At 50.3% G+C, this 19653-nt stretch overlaps 1 protein-coding gene across 4 annotated transcripts in view; it reads left to right on the plus strand.

Moving 5' to 3' along the window:
- Positions 1-12347: 12347 nt before the first annotated feature.
- AGAP1 (ArfGAP with GTPase domain, ankyrin repeat and PH domain 1) overlaps positions 12348-19653 on the plus strand; it is a 561115-nt gene continuing 553809 nt past the window's right edge. For 3 of the 4 annotated variants that reach the window (XM_024990256.2, XM_024990257.2, XM_024990258.2), the window contains exon 1: positions 12348-13135. In XM_024990256.2, the coding sequence (XP_024846024.1) occupies positions 12973-13135 (163 nt within the window). In that variant the 5' untranslated portion in view covers positions 12348-12972. Of the gene's footprint in view, positions 13136-13533; positions 13723-19653 lie in introns of those variants that run through there. The other variant, XM_059885238.1, reaches the window with a different exon arrangement.

Here is a 19653-nt window from a genome sequence, read left to right on the forward strand (position 1 = left end):
TGAATCTATATTTGGAAACCAAGTAAAATTGAAGAACAGAAAAGCAGTCCTTCTGAGGGGCTGTTGCTTTGTGTATATTCAGAGGGGACAGCAAAGGGCACAGTTTGCCAAATGTATTCAATCCTAAAGTTTAACAGAACCCCTGAAGATATTGTAGCAAATAATGTATAAAACAAACAAACACAAAGCACCAGTGCAAAGACGCTTGTGAAAATACACGGCAAACGTGTTGAGAGAAAAACAAAAGTCGGTAAACATTACGGAAACCCTCCTTGCAGATGCCTGAACAGATCCTTTCTAAATCCGTTACTTGGTTTTCATATGATCCAGGAGAAGATTATGTAATTTCAAAACTGTCTGTAAACTACTCATTTTCATCTGATTTCTCAATGTCTAATTTGTTCATCAGTCACAGCTATGTGTACAAAACCAGCTTTTTAATCAGCTCACAGAGTGTATAGAAGCACATTATATCTTGCATTTTATGGGAGAAGAATTCTTGTGCTCAGAATTATTATGCATTTTACACTCAGGTACACAGAAGAATGATTTACACACGTGTGTTTCTAGCTTGTGCCTCTGGAAACATCCAGTTTAAAACCTGCTGCACACCCAGGCTCGGCGTCCTGCATTCTCACACCCCCAGGAGCTGACATGCACACGAAACAGGGTTTTCTGTGACGCGCATGCAGAAGAGGGCTGGAGCGGGTTGCTGGGAGAATGAGGCTTCCTTGCCTTTCATCTTCATTTGGAAAAAAGAGGAGAAACAGCAACTGGCTCGGTGGGAAAATTCTAGGGACACAGCTCTTGGGTGACAGTTTTCCTAGCAGGGAAGGGGAAGGGCATCTCCAGGGAGACCTGGAGTGTCTGGCTGCCCGCGTCTCAGCCACGCCGGTCCCCGCCCACCCTGTGTGAGTTCAGGGCTTGGGAACTTTGACAGGGTCAGCCCTGCTCCTGGGTCCATTTCTAACAAGTAGGGCAGGAAGTGACTTCACCCATGGGGAACTCAGTTTATTGGTGCGTGAAAGGGACTCTGGGGTCTCTGCTGTGGTGTCTATTCTGTGACAATCTGAGACTAGATTTCTTTTTTTTTTTAATTTTCTTTTGGCTGTACCACCCATCTTAGTTCCCTGACCAGGAATCAAACTTGTGTCCTCTGCTTTGAAGGGAGACTTCTTAACCACTGGAGCCCCAGGGAAGTCCCTGAGTCCAAACTTCTAACTGCTTTTCTCTGGTACGAATCTTAGGAGCTGGAATCCTGATCTGGAAACAGACTGAACGTGGTAGAGTTGAGTATCACTCTGACAACCATGAAAAGGACTTGCCTTGTCTAACAACCCCACATCTGGGTATAAGCCCTGAAGAAAGGAAATCAGGATCTCCAAGAGATATTTGCTCACTCATGTTCATAGCGGCATTGTTCACTATAGCCAAAAGATGGGAGCAACTGAAATGTCAGTCAGTGGATGAATGCATAAAGAAAATGTAATATACATTCACACATATGTATGTATATATTTATTGTTTAGTTGCTAAGTCATGTCTGACTCTTGTTGACCCTATTGGCTGTAGCTCACCAGGCTCTTCAGTCAATGGAATTCTCCAGGCAAGTATACTGGAGTGAGTTGCCATTTCCTTCTCCAGCAGATATTCCTGACCTAGAGATCAAACCTGGGTCTACTGCATTGGTAGGTGGATTGTTTACCACCAAGCCACCAGGGAATATATACATATAGCATATGTATATATATGCGTATATATATGCATATCATTCTGCCTTATAAAGAAAGGAAATTCTAACACATATTGCAACATAAAGAAAGCTGAGTGCCGATGAATTGATGCTTTTGAACTGTGGTGTTGGAGAAGACTCTTCAGAGTTCCTTGGACATCAAGGAGATCCAACCAGTCCATCCTAAAGGAAATCAGTCCTGAATATTCATTGGAAGGACTGATGCTGAAGCTGAAACTCCAATACTTTGACCACCTGATGTGAAGAATTGACTCACTGGAAAAGATCCTGATGCTGGGCAAGATTGAAGGCCGAAGGAAAAGGGGACAACAGAGGATGAGATGGTTGGATGGCATCACCAACTTGATGGACACGAGTCTGAGTAAGCTCTGGGAGCTGGTGATGGACAGGGAGGCCTGGCGTGCTGCAGTCCATGGGGCCACAAAGAGCTGGACGCAACTGAACTGAAACTGAAAATATTATGCTAAGTGAAATAAGCCAGTCACAAGAAGACAAAAATTGCATGATTTCACTTATGGGAGACACCTCGAGTAGTCAGATTCACAGAGACAAAGGGTAGAAAGGTGCTTGCCGGGAGCTGGGGAAGCAGAGGGGAGGTTGCTGTTGAATTTGTTTACTATTTCAGTTTAGTGAGGCGAAAAGAGTTCTGGAGGCTGAATGCCTGAAAATGTGAGTACACTTAACTAAAAATGTGAGTATGCCTAACATTACTGAATTGTGTACTTGAAACCGGTTATGATGGTAAATTTTATGCTATGTGTATTTTACCACAATGAAAATAAAAAGAAGACAACTTGCCTTAGAAGACCCTAACCCTCTTCCCGGGCTGGGGACCTTGTCTTGCCCACTTTGTTCTATCCTTAAACAGGGTGGTCTATGAACCCTCATGGGAAAGTATTTGCATCTTTAATTTCACTAAGTTTTAATTGTTGTTTAGTTACTAAGTCATGTCTGACTCTTTGCAACCCCATGGACTGCAGCCCATCAGGCTCCTCTGTCCATGGGATTTCCTAAGCAAGAACACTAGAGTGAGTTACCATTTTCTTCTCTTCCATTTTAGATGTAAATAATAAATCACAGAAGTATTACCAATATCTGAGACTTTGTCAGTGAGAAAAATCAGATATTTTCCTATCACAAATACCATAAATTTCTTAAAATATTGTTTAGGTTTATCAGCAATTCAAAGTTCTGCTTGTAGAGTGACTGCTACACCTTGTGAATTAATACGTTAATAAAGAACATATATTCCTAATAATAACTTGTTAAATATCTTGAAAACTCTAATATAATTGGATTCCCTTCATAATCCTATGCATTTTATTGAATGGATTTTAGAATATTAAATTTAAGTAAACATGAGAAGAGCTCGCAGTGCTTAGATTTTCCACTGGGTTTTTTGCTTTTGTTGTGAGGGTGGTCACTAAATCTCTGTTGATGTGGATATAGCCAAGCAACAGCCCATGATATATCTCAGTGAAATACGCAAAGCCCATGTCTGTTTCCACTGTAAGGTCAGCATCAGTGGCAGGCAGATTCAAGGCCTGGCAAAGTATCTGAGTCCTAATGCTGGAGTCTGTGAAGACACTACCTTACGTGGCAAAAGGGATTTTGCAGATGTATTAACGTAAGGATCTGGGGGTGGGGACGTTCTCCTGGGTCGTCAGTGGGCTCAGTGTAATCACAAGTTCCTTTAAAGAGGGAGGCGGGAGGGTGGGAGAGAAATTCTAAGATGCTATGATGCGGGCTCTGAAGATGGAGGAAGGGCCCATGAGCCAAGGGTGGTAGGCAGCCTCCCGATGCTAGACAAGGCCGGGAAACAGAGCCTGCCCCGGAGCCTTGAGAAGGCAGGCAGGCCTGCCAACACTTTGACTTTTACCCCGTGACACCCATTTAGGCTTCTGTCTTCCAGAACTGCGATAATAAATATGTGCTATTTTCAGCCAGTAAGTTTGCAGTAATTTGTTACAGGAGCACTGGAACTGGAAACGCCGTGGAAACTGTGGTCAAGACGGCAGGGGTGGGGCTGGGGGTTTGCTTACACCTTCGTCCTCTGAAAGGGCTTCTCTCGTGGCTCAGCTAGAAAAGAATCCATCTGTAATGCAGGAGACCAGGGTTCCATTCCTGGGTTGGGAAGATCCTCTGGAGAAGGGATAGGCCACCCATTCCAATACTCTTGGGCTTCCCTTGTGGCTCAGCTGGTTAAGAATCCGCCTGCAGTGCAGGAGACCTGGGTTCAATCTCTGGGTTGGGAAGAGCCCCTGGAGAAGGGAAAGGCTACCTACTCCAGTATTCTGGCCTGGAGAATTCCATGGACTGTACAGTCCGTGGGGTTGCAAAGAGTCAGACACGACTGAGCGACTTTCACTTTCGCTTTGTCCTCTGAGAAGCAGCACTTCCTTACTGTCTTCACAAATCAGCAAAAGTTTCACAGAACGATTGCTCCCTTAAACAAATACTCACACCCACTATCTATGAGGCATTGATACTCTACTATTTATTCTATTCTATTTGCTGATAAGATTGGTTTTGCAACCTCTTAAAGAACTGTGGAAGGAAATGGCAACCCACTCCAGTATTCTTGCCTGGAGAATCCCCAAGGACTGAGGAGCCTGGTGGGCTACAGTCCATGGGGTCGCAAAGAGTCAGACATGACTGAGTGACTAGATACAACACAAAGAATGGTAACTCACAGAATCTCTGAATAACATCTCTGAATAACAATTACTCCTTAATTGGAGAAAATATAGTGATTTTTTGTTGTTGTTTTCAGCTTAAAGGGTCATAAACTATCATGGCATCTGGCCCCATCACTTCATGCCAAATAGAAAGGGAAAAACTGGAAGCAGTGACAGATTTTGTTTTCTTGGGCTCCAAATTGACTGCAGACAGTGACTATAGCCATCAAGTGAAAAGACGCTTGCTCCTTGGAAGGAAAGCTATGACAACCCTAGACAGCATATTAAAAAGCAAAGACACCACCTTGCCCACAAACGTCCATATAGTCAAAGCTATGGTTTTTCCAGTAGTCATGTACGGATGTGAGAGGTGGACGATAAAGAAGGCTGAGCACTGAAGAACTGATGCTTTCAAATGATGGTGATGGAGAAGACTCTTAAGAGGCCTTTGGACAGCAAGGAGATCAAACCAGTCAATCCTAAAGGAAAGCAACCTTGAATATTCACTGGAAGTATTAATGCTGAAGCTGAAGCTCCGTAACTTTGGCCACCTGATGAGAAGCCCCTGATGTTGGGAAACTTTGATGATGACATGGTTAGATAACATCACCAAGTCAATAGATATGAATTTGAGCAAACTCCAGGAGATGGTGGAAGACAGAGGAACCTGAAGTCCATGGCGTCAAAAGAATCAGACACAACTTAGCGACTGAACAACAAACACCAACTCTCTTGGTTTGGGGCAAATTCCTTCCTGGTGACTCAGGGTAACTGGGACTGAGAGGAAAGGAGCAACTGGTCACAGGATCAAGGAGAAGAAAGGTCAGGAGTGACAGCGCCCCACGGAAGAGCCAAGACACTTTCCGGAAGCATAACACTAGAGGCTCAGCTTCAATTTACTCTCATCCACCCTGAACTCCAACTTTACCCACTCCCACTTTCTGTGGCCCCAAGCTTTCCAAGAGTCCTCAAGAACCACACTGCCAATTGAGTGACAGTTGGAGGCAAAAAACTTGGGTTTCATATAGGAACCATTTGCATTTTCAGCAGGATTTTGAAAATCTTGATAAAAACTATATATCATCCATTATTAAGTTTAAGCTATCCCATAAACATGAAAATCTTTTTTAAATGATCTTGGACTAAATGGTACTACTGCTCACCTTGTTTACTCTGCATATTAGGAAAGATATTCTTTTAACCTTGTGAATAACCTAAAAATATAAGTGCAAAAGAAATGAAGTCTTTGAACATTGTGTTCATCTGTGTTTCTGTTTTCGATTCCTTTGCAATGGGGCCATGGGTTCCTATGGGGAATTCTGAGCTTGTTAGTGGTAGGGGACTTAGGTTACACAAATCTCATGAGTTTCAAAGGCTACTTGGCACCGAGAGTGTGGGGGTGGGTAGGTCCAAGGCTGATTCTGGCAAGCCAATATTTCTTCTGAAAACCCTGCTAGCTACACATAGGTAGATTCAAAGGCAATTCCTGTTACCCCTGACAACCCCAAATGGTCAATAGCAAATGCATACTGAACAGTAGTAGAGTCTATTAACGTGCTACAGGAAGAATATATCATAATGCCTGGAAGCTACAGATATATTACCCTACATGGCAAAGGGGAATCAAAGTTGCATGGATCTAAGGTTACCAATCATATGATCTTGAAATTGGCAAATGAGCCTGGATTATCAGGTGGGATCAATATAGTCATAAAGGTCCTGGGAAGTGGGAGGAGGCAAAGGAGGGGGTCAGACTGATATGATGTGAGAACAATTCAACTCACCTTTGCTGACTGTGATGTTGATGGATGAAGAGGCCATGAGCCAGGGAGTGCGGGCAGCCTCCAGAAGCCGGAAAAGGCACAGAAACAGATCCCACAGAGAAGAACGTGACCTCTGATACCTTGATTTTAGCCTGTTGAGACCCGTGTCAGACCTCCAGCCTATAGAGCGAGAGGATAACACATCTCTGTTGTTGGTGGCAGCAACAGAAAAGCCATGACCTGTCTCAGAAGGTGGGCCATGGGCATAGATAAGGGCTGCCTGGGATGACAAGCAGAGCTGATGGAGGATGGAGGAGCCGGAGTCTCTCTCAAGGGGCCTCTTTTTGTTCAACAAAAGACGGACCAAGAAACAAAAATGTCATGTATTTTCACATATATCATGATTTGCATACATTGTCACATGTTCCAATATTCCCTCTCCATTAGTGTCTATTCCTGTAGAACAAGTCACTCCCAAATTTAGTGGCTTACAACAAGAATCATTTAGCATCTCCCAGGGTTTCTTTTTAGAAATTATTTATTTGGCTGCGTCAGGTTTTCTTGAGGCCTGCGGGACCTTTATTGCGACGTGTGGGATCTTTAGCTGTACTCCCAGTTACGTATGGCACGTGGGATCTAGTTCCCTGGCCAGGGATGGAGCCCGGGCCCCTGCCTTGGGATTGTGGAATCCTGGCCACTGGACCACAGAGGAAGTCCCCTAACTTTCATTTAAATTCAGCTAATATTTATAGAACATCTACTATGTGCCCAGTATGATGGAAGTGAACGTTTGCAGTAGAAGAGGTGGTTGCTTATTGGTTAACTTGTTGAATATTCATGAATAAATATTCCAGGACTATGCAGAAGGGAAATGGTCCTGGTCTTCATGGAAATTACAAACTGACGGGGGAAGCCATTAATCTGATAAGCACTTATTCTGCACCCACCATATGTCAGGCACTTCAAGGTGCTCGAGATAGAACGAGGAACAAAGCTGATAGGAATGCTGGCCCACATAGAGTTTATGTTCTAGTGAGGAACACAGAATATACCCACGAGAAATAAAGAAAGTATGTACTGTATCAGAATGGGATAAGCATTAAGAAAGAAATTTAGTTCAGTTCAGTCGCTCAGTTGTGTCCGACTCTTTGTGACCCCATGGACTGCAGCAGGCCAGGCCTCCCTGTCCCTCACCAACTCCCAGAGCTTGCTCAAACCCATGTCCATCGAGTCAATGATGCCATCCAACCGTCTCATCCTCTGTTGTCCCCTTCTCCTCCTGCCCTCAATCTTTCCCAGCATCAGGGTCTCTTCAAATGAGTCAGCTCGTCGCATCAGGTAACCAAAGGATTGGAGTTTCAGCTTCAACATCAGTCCTTCCAATGGACACTCAGGACTGATTTCCTCTAGGATGGACTGGTTGGATCTCCTTGCTGTCCAAGGGACTCTCAAGAGTCTTCTCCAATACCACAGTTCAAAATCCTCAATTCTTCAGTGCTCAGCTTTCTTTATAGTCCAACTCTCACATCCATACACGACTACTGGAAAAATCATAGCTTTGACTAGATGGACCTTTGTTGGCAAAGTAATGCCTCTGCTTTTTAATGTGCTATCTAGGTTGGTCATAACTTTATTGCCAAGGAATCAGCATCTTTTCATTTCATGGCTGTAGTCACCATCTGCAGTGATTTTGGAGCCCCCCAAAATAGTCTGTTACTGTTTCCACTGTTTCCCCATCTATTTGCCATCAAGTGATGGGACCAGATGCCATGATCTTAGTTTTCTGAATGTTGAGCTTTAAGCCAACTTTTTCACTCTCCTCTTTCACTTTCATCAAGATACTCTTTAGTTCTTCATTTTCTGCCATAAGGGTGGTGTCATCTCCATATCTGAGGTTATTGATATTTCTCCCAGCAATCCTGATTTCAGCTTGGGCTTCATTCAGCCTGGTATTTCTCATGATGTACTCTGCATATAAGTTAAATAAGCAGGGTGACAATATACAGCCTTGACGTACTCCTTTTCCTATTTGGAACCAGTCTGTTGTTCCATGTATAGTTCTAACTGTCGCTTCTTGACCTGCATACAGATTTCTCAAGAGGCAGGTCAGGTGGTCTGGTGTTCCCATCTCTTTCAGAATTTTCCACAGTTTATTATGATCCACACAGTAAAAGGCTTTGCATAGTCAATAAAGCAGAAGTAGATGTTTTTCTGGAACTCTCTTGCTTTTTCCATGATCCAGTGGACGTTAGCAATTTGATCTCTGGTTCCTCTGCCTTTCCTAAAACCAGCTTGAATATCTGGAAATTCACAGTTCACATATTGCTGAAGCCTGGCTTGGAGAATTTTGAGCATTACTTTACTAGCGTGTGAGATGAATGCAATTGTGAGGTAGTTTGAGCATTCTTTGACATTGCCTTTCTTTGGGATTGGAATGAAAACTGACCTTTTCCAGTCCTGTGGCCACTGCTGAGTTTTTCAAATGTGCTGGCATATTGAGTGCAGCACTTTCACAGCATCATCTTTCAGGATTTGAAATAGCTCAACTGGAATTCCATCACCTCCACTAGCTTTGTTCGTAGTGATGCTTTCTAAGGCCCACTTGACTTCACATTCCAGGATGTCTCGCTCTAGGTGAGTGACCACACCATCGTGATCATCTGGGTCATGAAGATCCCTTTTGTACAGTTCTTCTGTGTATTCTTGCCACCTCTTCTTAATATCTTCTGCTTCTGTTAGGTCCATACCGAAACTAAGCAAATGTATTAACTTCCTATCGTTGCTGTAAAAGATTAGCACAAAATGAGTGGTATAAACATCACAAGTTTATTATTTTATCATTCTGGAGGTAACATGTCAGAAATGAGTTGACAGGGCTGGGTTCCTTCTGGAACCATTGGTGGTGGTTTAGTCGCTAAGTCATGTCCAACTCTTCGACCCCCAGGACTGTAGCCCGCCAGGCTCCTCTGTCCATGGGATTCTCCAGGCAAGAATACTGGAGTGGGTCACCATTTCCTCCTCCAGGGGATCTTCCTGACCCAGGAAACGAACCTGGGTCTCCTGCATTGCAGGCAGTTTCTTTCCCGACTGAGCAATAGCAGGGGAACCATTAGGAGAATTCATTTTCTTGCCTTTTGCAGCTTCCAGAGGTCACCTGTGTTATGGCTCATGACTGCTTCATTCTATCTTCAAAGTCAGAAGTAGAGCATCCTCCAACTTCTCTCTCTCTCTCAAACATGCATCTGTCTTCCTAGCTCCTCCTCTAACTCTGACCCCGATACCTCCCCTCTTATAAGGTCCCTTGTGATTATATTGGACCCAGAATAATCTCATTTCAACATCATTAATTTCATCCCATCTGCAAAGCCATGTAAGGTAACGTATTTACACCTTTCAGAGATTAGGATGTGGTCATCTTTGGGGGCCATTATTTTTCCTGCCACATCAAGGAAGGAAGACATGGATTGCTGGGGAAGAAGGATGCCCTTTCAGACAGGTTATCAGAGGAGGTGTCCCACGTGGCACCAGTGGTAAAGAACGCAACTGCCAATGAAGGAGATTCAAGTTCGATCCGTGCATTGGGAAGATCCCCTGGAGTAGGAAGTGGCAACCCACTCAAGTATTATTGCCTGGAAAATTCCATGGATAGAGGAGCCTGGCAGGCTGTACAGTCCATGGGGTCGCAAAGAGGCAGACATGACTTAGTGACTGAACAACGAGTGGACCAGAGGAAGGAGCTGGATTTTACTATGAGTGGGACAGGAGTTACAGGAGGGTTCTGAGCAGAGGCTTAACATGACCTAACTTGGGTTTTATAAAGGTCACCAGGACTGCCTTCTGGAGAATAAACGATAAGGTACAAGTAAGAAGCAAGGAGACAAACTGCTAGATTCATTTCCTAGCAAGAAGAGGCAAGAAGACCGCAGGTTCAGCAGGGTAGGGGCAGTGGGGTGGTGAGAAGCTGGAGATTCTAGGTCTTGGGAGGTCGAGCTGACACTATTTGGAATGTGGGAATGAGAAGCACCAAGGATGGTACCAGGTGGTCAGCCCCAGAAAAAGGAGGCCTGAAAAGTGAAAGTGAAGTCGCTCAGTTGTGTCCGACTCTTTGCGCCCCCATGGATTGTAGCCTACCAGGCTCCTCTGTTCATGGAATTTTCCAGGTAAGAGTACTGGAGTGGGTTGCCATTTCCTTCTCCAGGGGATCTTCCCCACCCAGGGATCAAGCCAGGGTCCCCTGCATTGCAGGCAGACGCTTTACCGTCCAAGCCATCCATAACTAGGATGGAGAAGATTTCAGGAGGAGCAGGGGACAGGCACAGCAAGAGATCAGCTTGAGACAAGTCTGACTGACATTGTCAGCAAGCATCCAACAGATATTGAAGAGACAGCTGGATATGAATTTGAGGTTCGCTAACCTGCGTAAGACCCTTATGCTGGGAAAGATTGAAGGCGGGAGAAGGGGACGACAACAGAAGATGAGATGGTTGGATGGCATCACCGACTCGATGGACATGAATTTGAGTAAACTCAGGGAGTTGGTAATGGACAGGGAGGCCTTGCGAGCTGCAGTCCATGGGGTGGCAAAGAGTTGGACACGACTGAGCGGCTGAACCGAACTGAACCTGTATAGGGCATTCAAAGGCCAAAGATAGAAATCCCTGCATACAGAAAAGAGAAGAGACCCAGAGACTCAGTGGCTGTCTGTATTTAAGAGAGTAAGAGGGTTGACAAGCCAGGAAGATAGTAGGAAAGTCTGGTGAACACGTTGTCCCAGCAGCCAGGAGAAGAGGGGTTCACGGAGTGGAGGGCTCACCGACTGCTGAAAGGTTAAGAAAGAGGAGCCACGCTATCTGCAGGTGCCTTACCACAGTTACTGAGGATGCTAGGTTAGCCAGAGGCAGGCCACGGAGGGAGCCACGAACTGAGCCTCAGTGTGCCAGGTACCCCAGGGGACTGGGGTGAGGGAGCAGGGGGCGAGCAAAGGCTTCGAGTGCTGAAGGGGGACGGCACATTCGTCTGGGGGAATTGTGAGCCCAGAGTGTAACTCAAGGATGCTGGATACCAGCGTGCGGAAGCCACAGAGGCCGCAGCTGAACCAGGTGAAGGTTCAGTGGGCTTCATCAGGGATGCCGGGCAGCAGAGTCCCCTTTCCAAAAGGCCATTTGGAGGGGTGGGGGCAGGGACCAGGCCTGTAGGTGCGCACAAACCTGGCCCCGGAGCTCAGCCCGTCTGCAACAATCCGGTTTGCCGCAAAGCTTTGGGATTAGCCCCCCTGCGCGCTGGGGCCCCTGCAGCAATGCGGTCCGCCCCCCCGCCCCCCCACACCCGACCCCAGGGATCCCGCCACCTTGACGAATTGACTCGGGCACTGGGGTGGGTGCGTAGCCTGGGGACCCACGCAGAGCAGGCTGCAGTTTCAGACCTACATCTCAATTTAAAAAAAATTTTTTTTTTTTTTTTTTAAAGAAAAAGGACGCCTGGAGATCCTCCTTGGCATGTTACCGCACCTCGCCGCGTGCCGATCCAAAGTACACTCGTGGAGTGTGAATGCCCGCGCCGTCGCGGCTAAGGAGGCTCTTCGCCTTCGCAAAGAAATTTAAGTTTATTACGGAGAAAGCACGCGTGTCACTTTCGCAAAAGGAGACAGAAAGTTTAAAAATGGAGGTGGGGGGAGGCGAGGTAACAAAGCGCGGTCGGGGGCCACGGCGAGCTGCAGAGGCTCCTCCAGCCAGGCAGTTAGAGACAAACAAAAACGCGGGAGGGTTCGCGCACCGCCTCCCGGGTGCAGAGGCCGGGACGCGCGCCGGGCAGCGCCGGGACCCGGGGCGGGAGCCGGGGCCGCGCGCGGGTCCGCGAGTCAGAGAGCCCCGCCCCTCGCCCCGGGCCCCGGCCGCGCGTCGGCCCGGGGGCGTCTTGCGCGCCCCCTCCCCGCCGTCCCGGCGGGGCCCCGACGCAGCGCAGACTACAAGTCCCAGGAAGCCCAGAGGCAGGCGCGGGGCGGGGCCTGGCGCAATTCCCCGGGATCCGGCGCGCTGGGAAGCGCCGCGGAGGACGCAGCGGCGGCGGGCGGCGGGCGCGCGGGCGGGCGGGGCGCGGGCGCGGGCGCGGGCGCGGGCGGGGGCGGGGCCGACGTGGGCCGGAGCCCTGCGTGCCAGGGAGGGGGCTGGCCGGGCAGGCGGCGGGCGGCGCTCGGAGCGGGCTCCGCGGCTTGCACGGCGCCTGCGGCTCGGTCCCGGCTCGGCGGGCGGCGCACGGCAGGCTCGGCGCGGGCGGCCCCGGCGCGCCGGGCGGCGCAGGACGCAGAGCGCGGACTTACGCCGCGGCCGGGGCGCCCCGAGCGGAGCGGCCACTGCCCCCGGGCCGGCCCTCGGCCCCGGCGCTCGGAGCGCGGCGGCCGCCTGGGCTTTAATGGCTGCTCGGCGGGGCAGCGCCTAGGGGTGGAAGGCTACTGCGGCACAGGAAGGCGCCCGATCGAGCGTCCTCCGGGGGCCGGCCGCGCCCGCCGCGGCGCGCTCCATGGGGGCCCGCTGACCTGGGGCGCCGGGGCCCGCTCGTTCGCCCGCCCGCCGGGCGCGCGTCCCGGCCATGAACTGAGTCGGCGGGCCGGCCCCGCGCCTGCTCCGCCCGCTCCTTTCTTCTCGCGCCTCCTCCGCCCGCCGCCCGGCGGGCCCGGCTCCCCGGGGGCTGCGGCGCCCGGGGCTCGGCGGCCCGCGGGCCCCGGGGCGCGGGGCGGCGGCGGCGGCGGGGGGCGCGCGGCTCCGGGCGCGGCGCCTGCACCATGAACTACCAGCAGCAGCTGGCCAACTCGGCTGCCATCCGGGCCGAGATCCAGCGCTTCGAGTCGGTCCACCCCAACATCTACTCCATCTACGAGCTGCTGGAGCGCGTGGAGGAGCCGGTGCTGCAGAACCAAATCCGGGAGCACGTCATCGCCATCGAAGGTGAGGGCCGGGCCGCCGCAGGGCTTCTGGAGGGCGGGCGCGCGCGCGCGCGAGCGTGTGTGTGCGTGCGTGTGTACACACGCGCCGGGCCATGGCACGCGGCTGCCCCGCCGAGTGGGCACTGCGGTGCTTCTCACCCGGCAAGGCCGGGCGAGAGCGGAGGGGGAGGCCAAGAGGGCCGGCGAGCTCGCGGCCAGAGATGGATCGCCGGCGATAATGTGCTAATGGGCTGTAGAGTCTCCGCTGAGAAAGTGACTCTGTGCGGCCGCGTCCTGGACCACACGAGTGAACCGGCCCAGCCATAAGCCCCCGGAGCGGCCGGAGCGGTTGGCGCCCCCGGACCGTGTGACAGGTTACTGGGCCGGGGCCGAGCGTCTCTTGCTGGACTTGAAGAGGTCTTTGGAGAAGTGCTGCTGCTGGGGGCGAGGCTCTGGCTGGCGGGTCTCCTCCGCAGGGTAGGGCAAACCCCTTTGGTGTGTTTACCCATTTCGGGGGCACAGTGGAGGCAACGGAACTTAGCCCCAGCGGAGAACCAGCCCCGGGTACGGACAGCACCGCAGGTCCGACCCACCTGCTCCTGCGCAGAGGTTGGTTTCCTCTACAGTGTTTTCTACCGACATCCTGCATCAGATCGGAAGAACGCTCCCTGGCGGGGGGGGGGAGGGGGGGGGTCACTTTCACACCCCTGGCACTGGGATGCCACCCACCCTTCCTGCAAGCCGGGTGAGGCAGAGGTCCTCGGGAGAGGTGCCGCGGAGCCTCTCTGGGGCCAGTGTTTTCTCTGGATCCTCGTGGTTCTTATTTCTCTGCTACTGAGCTTCCAGCTTATCCCCTTGCTTCCCCCTATCCTTGCTGTTGGCCAGTGATGGTAAAAGGTCTGAAGGGTGAGTTGTCCGTAATATAAAATTGTCCCAAGCAAGAGTCCCTCTGGCCGCTGTTGGGGAATACTGAGGATGTTCTGAGGCCTGGCCAGGAGTGTGTCCGAAGCCCGGCTTAGGCATCGCCCAGCTCTGGTCCATCTGTAAGCAGGGGGCATTGGCCTCGGGGCGGGGGGAACTTTGCCTGGGTGCTGTGCAGCCTGCATGGCTCACCCCAGAGTGTCTGGGCTTGACGCCTGGCCGGTTAGATGGAGAAGGTGGTGTTGATGCCCTTGGCATCTGGCAGCCCCACAGACTTGAACCTCGTCCCAGCTCGGCTGCCCGATTGGCGTCCTGTCTCCATAGGGGACTTGCTAATTCCGGGAAGGATCTGGATGGTGCTCCAGCTTTCTGCAGGCCTGGCTGTCAGAGCACCTGCCGCCCTGCTGGCCATTTAAGATGCTTCCAGATTCCTCGAGAGGCAGAGGCTCCTGTGTGCCTCTGGCAGGACTTGTGGGAGGCATGGGGGTCCAGCGCAGGGCCGCTGATGCTGGGTGAGCTGGCAGGAACATGCCTCCAGGGTCTGGGCTCCGGCGTGGTGGACACTCACGTGCAAGGCCCCTGCTCCTCTCTCTCTCCTGGCAGCATCCACGGGAGTCTGATGAAACTCTTAGAAAGCTGGCGCTGAGCTTTGGATGCATCTGACCGAGAGCGCCTAGTGTCCGTGCAAAGACCTCATCGGAGTGTCCTTCTTGAAGTCCAGCTCTGGGGTCTCAGGCGTTCCCCACGCAGCAGTTTGACTTTCTAGCAAGAGGACGTGGTTTCATTCTTCATTTTTGGAAAAAACAAAAACCAAAACCTGTGTGGTTCCTTAATGATGGTTTCTGGTAGCTCAGTGTCTGTCTGCCTGTACACGCTGAGATTTTTAGGCTCCTTCTTGGCCGGAAGCCTTGTCGTTTGTTGATGAGACTCAGAATCAGTGATGAATCCTGCTTGGGACTTTGACAAGGCTATTATTTTTTCTGTTAAAAAAAAAAAAAATAGGAATGTCTGTATTGTGTCAGGGCTGTGGTTTATTTAACGAGGCTCTAAGAATCATTCAGATATGCGTCCCTTCTTTGCGTTATTAACAATGATTGCACCTTTCATTTGTATAGAAGAACTTTAGCAAGAATGCTCTTATATTCATAAGCTCGTTGTGTGGCGGTCCCGACCTTGGGGGAGAATGTGGGCCAGATTCATTTTCTAGAGGATGGCGCTTCAGGGAAGGTTAATGACCTCCTGAACATTCGACTGAGGTCAGAGGTGAGTCTGAACCAAAGGATCCTTGGAACCCAGGTGTGCAGGCTTCCCCCACTCCCCGGCTACCTTCTGCTGCTCCTCCTAATGAAATTCGTTGTTATAATGGACTGTTCCCCAACTCTGTGCCAGCTTTAAGATGCAGTTGTGATTTATATCTGTGCCCTTGATATTTCGGAAGCCGAGAAGATTGCTCAATTGTGGCAGGACGACATTTTTCCTGTGATGGGAGAAGTACGCAGAAGCAGTTTGGTGCAGTTGAGTAGGGCATGGGTTATTGGGTTCTTCCCTCACCCCAGATGGGGGAGCATGGCCCTGGGGTACGCAAATTGTAGACGCGTTTGTCACAGCTCCATGCCATAACCGAACTTGCGCTCCGGAGCATCCCAGTAGCCCTGAGGAGCACACACATATCTGCCCCTGCCTGTGAACCTGCCAGGTGAGGGCGGTACCGTGGCAAAATGTACACCTCCTAGGAATTTTAAAGTCTGTGCGCGTCATAGTCAATTGTTTTAAGAATCGCTTCTCCCAACGAACAGGGAAGATTGTCTGCATTTTAGAGGATATCCAGCCAGGCTTTATTTTCTGTCTCTGTGTGTATACGCACAGAATTGGAGTCAGACTTATAGAGCTGCTTGTTGGCGCAATGTGAGCGCTTCTCCATGTTATGAAAAATTTTGAGGATAACGGTTTTTCACCTTGGCGTAACATTCCAGCATTTGACTGTGTCATAATTTACAGAAACTTTTCCTGTTTTCTGGCATCTTGAAGCATTTTTGCTGTGGAAGAGAGGAGCGGGCTCGTTGAAGGGAAGGAAGTTCGGCTCGTGCTTGTTTTCAAAGTGATTCCCAGAGAGTCTGGATTGGAAAAGCTCTTAATGATGGACCAAATTGTATATATTTTTGTTGAAAGGGCTAGCCAAGAATCCCAACCCTGAGTCGGGTCTGTGACCCTGTTTGAAGGCACGGAAGTGTGATTTAATGCTTAGTCTTGTTTTGAAACATTGTTGCTGCTAAGTCACTTCCGTCGTATCCGACTCTGTAGGACCCCATAGATGACAGCTCACCAGGCTCCTCTGTCCCTGGGATTCTCTATGCAGAAATACTGGAGTGAGTTGCCATTTACTTGCCAAAAATGAAGAAAGAAAGTGTTTTTTCAAATATTTGCTTGAGACAGAGGTCTATTTTTTCCCCTCCGGTATGCCAAAAAAGAAGAAAGAAAGTGTTTTTTCAAATATTTGCTTGAGACAGAGGTCTATTTTTTCCCCTCCGATATCTGGAATCTTAAGGAGGCATTGCCCATTGTTTTCAGATTTACCCCATCAGTTTTCTGGGGTGTCCCCCAGAGGTGTGGCTGGCACCGCAGGTGTCCTCCATGCCTGGAAGCGAGCCGGGACCAGCTGTCTCCAGGGTGAGCATCCTGCGTAGGGTCCCCACTCTGGTTCTTCTTTAAAAAGCCCATCTGGAGTTGATGGGGTTGAGGTAAACGCATCAGCTGCCTTTCTTGTTAGATAAAAAAGCTTGCTCTTCTTGCATGGGTAAAGCCTCTATTAGCAATTGCACGTTGTAATTCAGCTTGCCAGCAGCAGAACAGTGATGCGGATGACAACCCAGCCAGCGTATTCAGCCGGGGCTGAGCCCCTAACTGGTCTCGTGTCTCCACGCCCACCAGGCAGCAGCTCAGGGGGAACCGAGTGCCCTGCTGGCCCCGTTGGTGGTTTGTGTGGCTTCCTCTGAGGGTTTGGAGAAGTCCCGGCGTTCAAAAGGAGAACGGTGCCTGGCATGCCGGGTCAGGGCACTCACGGGGGGCATTCAAGGGCGGAGCTCCGGCATGTGGGGGACCTGGGAAAATGGGACAGGGGCCCCCCTTCCTCCCGTGGTTCAGCTGCTCCGTTGAGCATCGTGTACAGCAGAGAGCTAAGTGCTTGACCTGCGTATCTCCATCCATCTTGTGATGATCCTGTGACATTGATGCCTCCTTTGAGGCCCAGAGGGCTTCCCTCATAGCTCAGTTGGTAAAGAATCCGCCTGCAATATGGGAGACCTGGGTTTGATCCCTGGGTTGAGAAGATCCCCCTGGAGAAGGGAAAGGCTACCCACTCCAGTATTCTGGCCTGGAGAATTGCATGGACTGTATAGTCCATGGGGTTGCAAAGAGTTGGACATGACTGAGCGACTTTCACTCTACTTTGAGCCAGAAAGGATAGGAAACTTGCTCAAAAGAGATGAGCAGGGCTGGTCATCCTCAGGGCTGACTCTTCAGCCCTTTCTGAGCGAGTAATGGGACTCCTGATTACTCACAGTTCCTACAAGTCGAATGTACAAACCATTCGAGCCTGTGCCCCTCTCCTCCCCACCTTATCCAAGAGAAGAAGGGTTTGCGGATGCTGCCAGTGGCTGCAGGTCTTATGTTCTCTGTGGAGTTGCTTACCTTAGCAAAACTGTTGTAAGAGCCTGTTTTCCTATGGAAATTTATTTAATCTGGTTGTTGCAGGATTAGGGAACAAATACCTTCTCCCTGCCGTTAGGTGAGCATAATTCTTCTTCGACACTATTGACTGTATTCATAATATTTCAGGCTTCATCAAAGTTGTAACCATGGGGACTTCTAGTTATTGATATGAGTATCACAGTCTCCTCCTTAAAATTAATTCTCAGGTGGCTGTTTGTCCCTTCCGAGTTAAATTTCATACCTTAATGGCTTCTGACCCTTCCAGAATCCAGGCGTCCTTTCCACCTGGCTGGGGTCAGCGTGTTCCCGGCCTCTCCCAGGCTCTCTGTCCCAGCTCCCTGCACAAAGCTCATCTCCTTACTCCAGTCCAGCCTGAGGACCGGGGGCTCTTTGAGGAAATCAAGTCATGCACATTTTTATCTCCTCAGCGATGCTGTGTGTCGTGTCTGGCCCTTGGAGGACGCCCAGGAATTGTCGAGGTTGTGACTTGCTGGAGGGACTCACGTTTTTTCTGGCTTTTGGGTCCTCTTGCTCCTCACTGGTGATCTGACCAGTGTTGATCTTGCAGAGAGGGTGTTCTGAAACTTGTCACGAGAGCACAGATGCTTGGACTGGGGTGCTTTGGGGTCAGGCAGTGGTGGTTAACTTGGGTGTGCTGTTTGGGTAGCAATGAGTTTTTTTTCTAGTGCATGTAGGGGAAGAGAAAGATTTGCTTGCTGAAGCCTGACAACTTTTTCAGCCCAGCTGTCTGCAGAAGGGTGGTGCTTTTTCTGCCGGTGTAAGTGAATTTCAGGTGCAGAGTCTGTGTCATTGATAGGGACGAATGAGTGGCAGGTCTGGGTGGCTGACAGTGTGGTATCTTCAATGGAACGTTGAGAGTCTTGATTCTTGAAGTTCAGTGTGCAGTCAGATCACATGGAGGGCTTGGGAAAGCAGAGTTGCTACTTCTGTAGGTTTGGGTCAGGCCAGAGAGCGTGCTGTTGACAAGTTTCCAGAGGATGCTGGCTTGCTGGTCCCGGGACCGCACTTTGAGAAGCATGGTCAAGGAGGGGAGGGCAGTCCAGGGGTGGACTGGGCACCTTCTCTGGGTGTCGCTGTCAATCAGTGGAGGGGGTGTCCTCTCATCCTCCCCTGTGGGAGACCGGTGGGGGCCAGCAGCCCTGGCCATTACTTCTGGTGACTCAGCTTAAACACAGTGGAGGAGGGATTGAAGCCCAGGTTTGAATGGGTTCAAGTCCATGTTCACTTCACCTTCATGATGATGCTGATCATAAGTGCCCCGCAAGGAACGTGGTGGGTGGAGGATGGGCATTGCCAAGGGCGGGCCTTCCCCTTTGGCTTATGGTAAAGAATCCACCTGCAGTGCAGGGGACAGAAGCGACTTGGGTCCGATTCCTGGAAGATCCCCTGGAGGAGGGCATGGCAACCCACTCCAGTATTCTTGCCTGGAGAATTCCATGGACAGAGGAGCCTGGTGGGTTCCAAGAAGTTGGAAACGACTTGGCGACTAAACCACACACTCCTCAGTCCCTCAGGGATGGTATTCCAGAAGTCCCGTCTGGGGTTCCCTGGACTTCCCCTTCCTGTCTTGCGATGGTGGATTTTTAGGGAAATCTCCTATATGTTTCAGTGAGGTTCTTCCGTATTCACTTGTTACGATAATTTGGCAGGTGAAACATCCTTGTGTTTGTTCTGCTGCTGCTAAAAGGGCGTTTCCCTAAGAAGGAGAGCGATCTGTTATTAGCAGCTTAAGAGGGCTGTTGGGGGCCCTGGAGGAAGTGACTCAGGAGGGAGCTGCAGCCTCCACGGCGGAGCCTGGAGCCCTGTTTACTGCCACCTGTCTTTTTTGTCCAAAGCTGGCTTTTTATTTTGTTAAGACTGAAATCCCTTATTCTGCATCCTTTTTTCCCC

The sequence above is a fragment of the Bos taurus genome, chromosome 3, assembly GCF_002263795.3.
Source record: "Bos taurus isolate L1 Dominette 01449 registration number 42190680 breed Hereford chromosome 3, ARS-UCD2.0, whole genome shotgun sequence".
Classification (NCBI taxonomy): Eukaryota; Metazoa; Chordata; class Mammalia; order Artiodactyla; family Bovidae; genus Bos; species Bos taurus.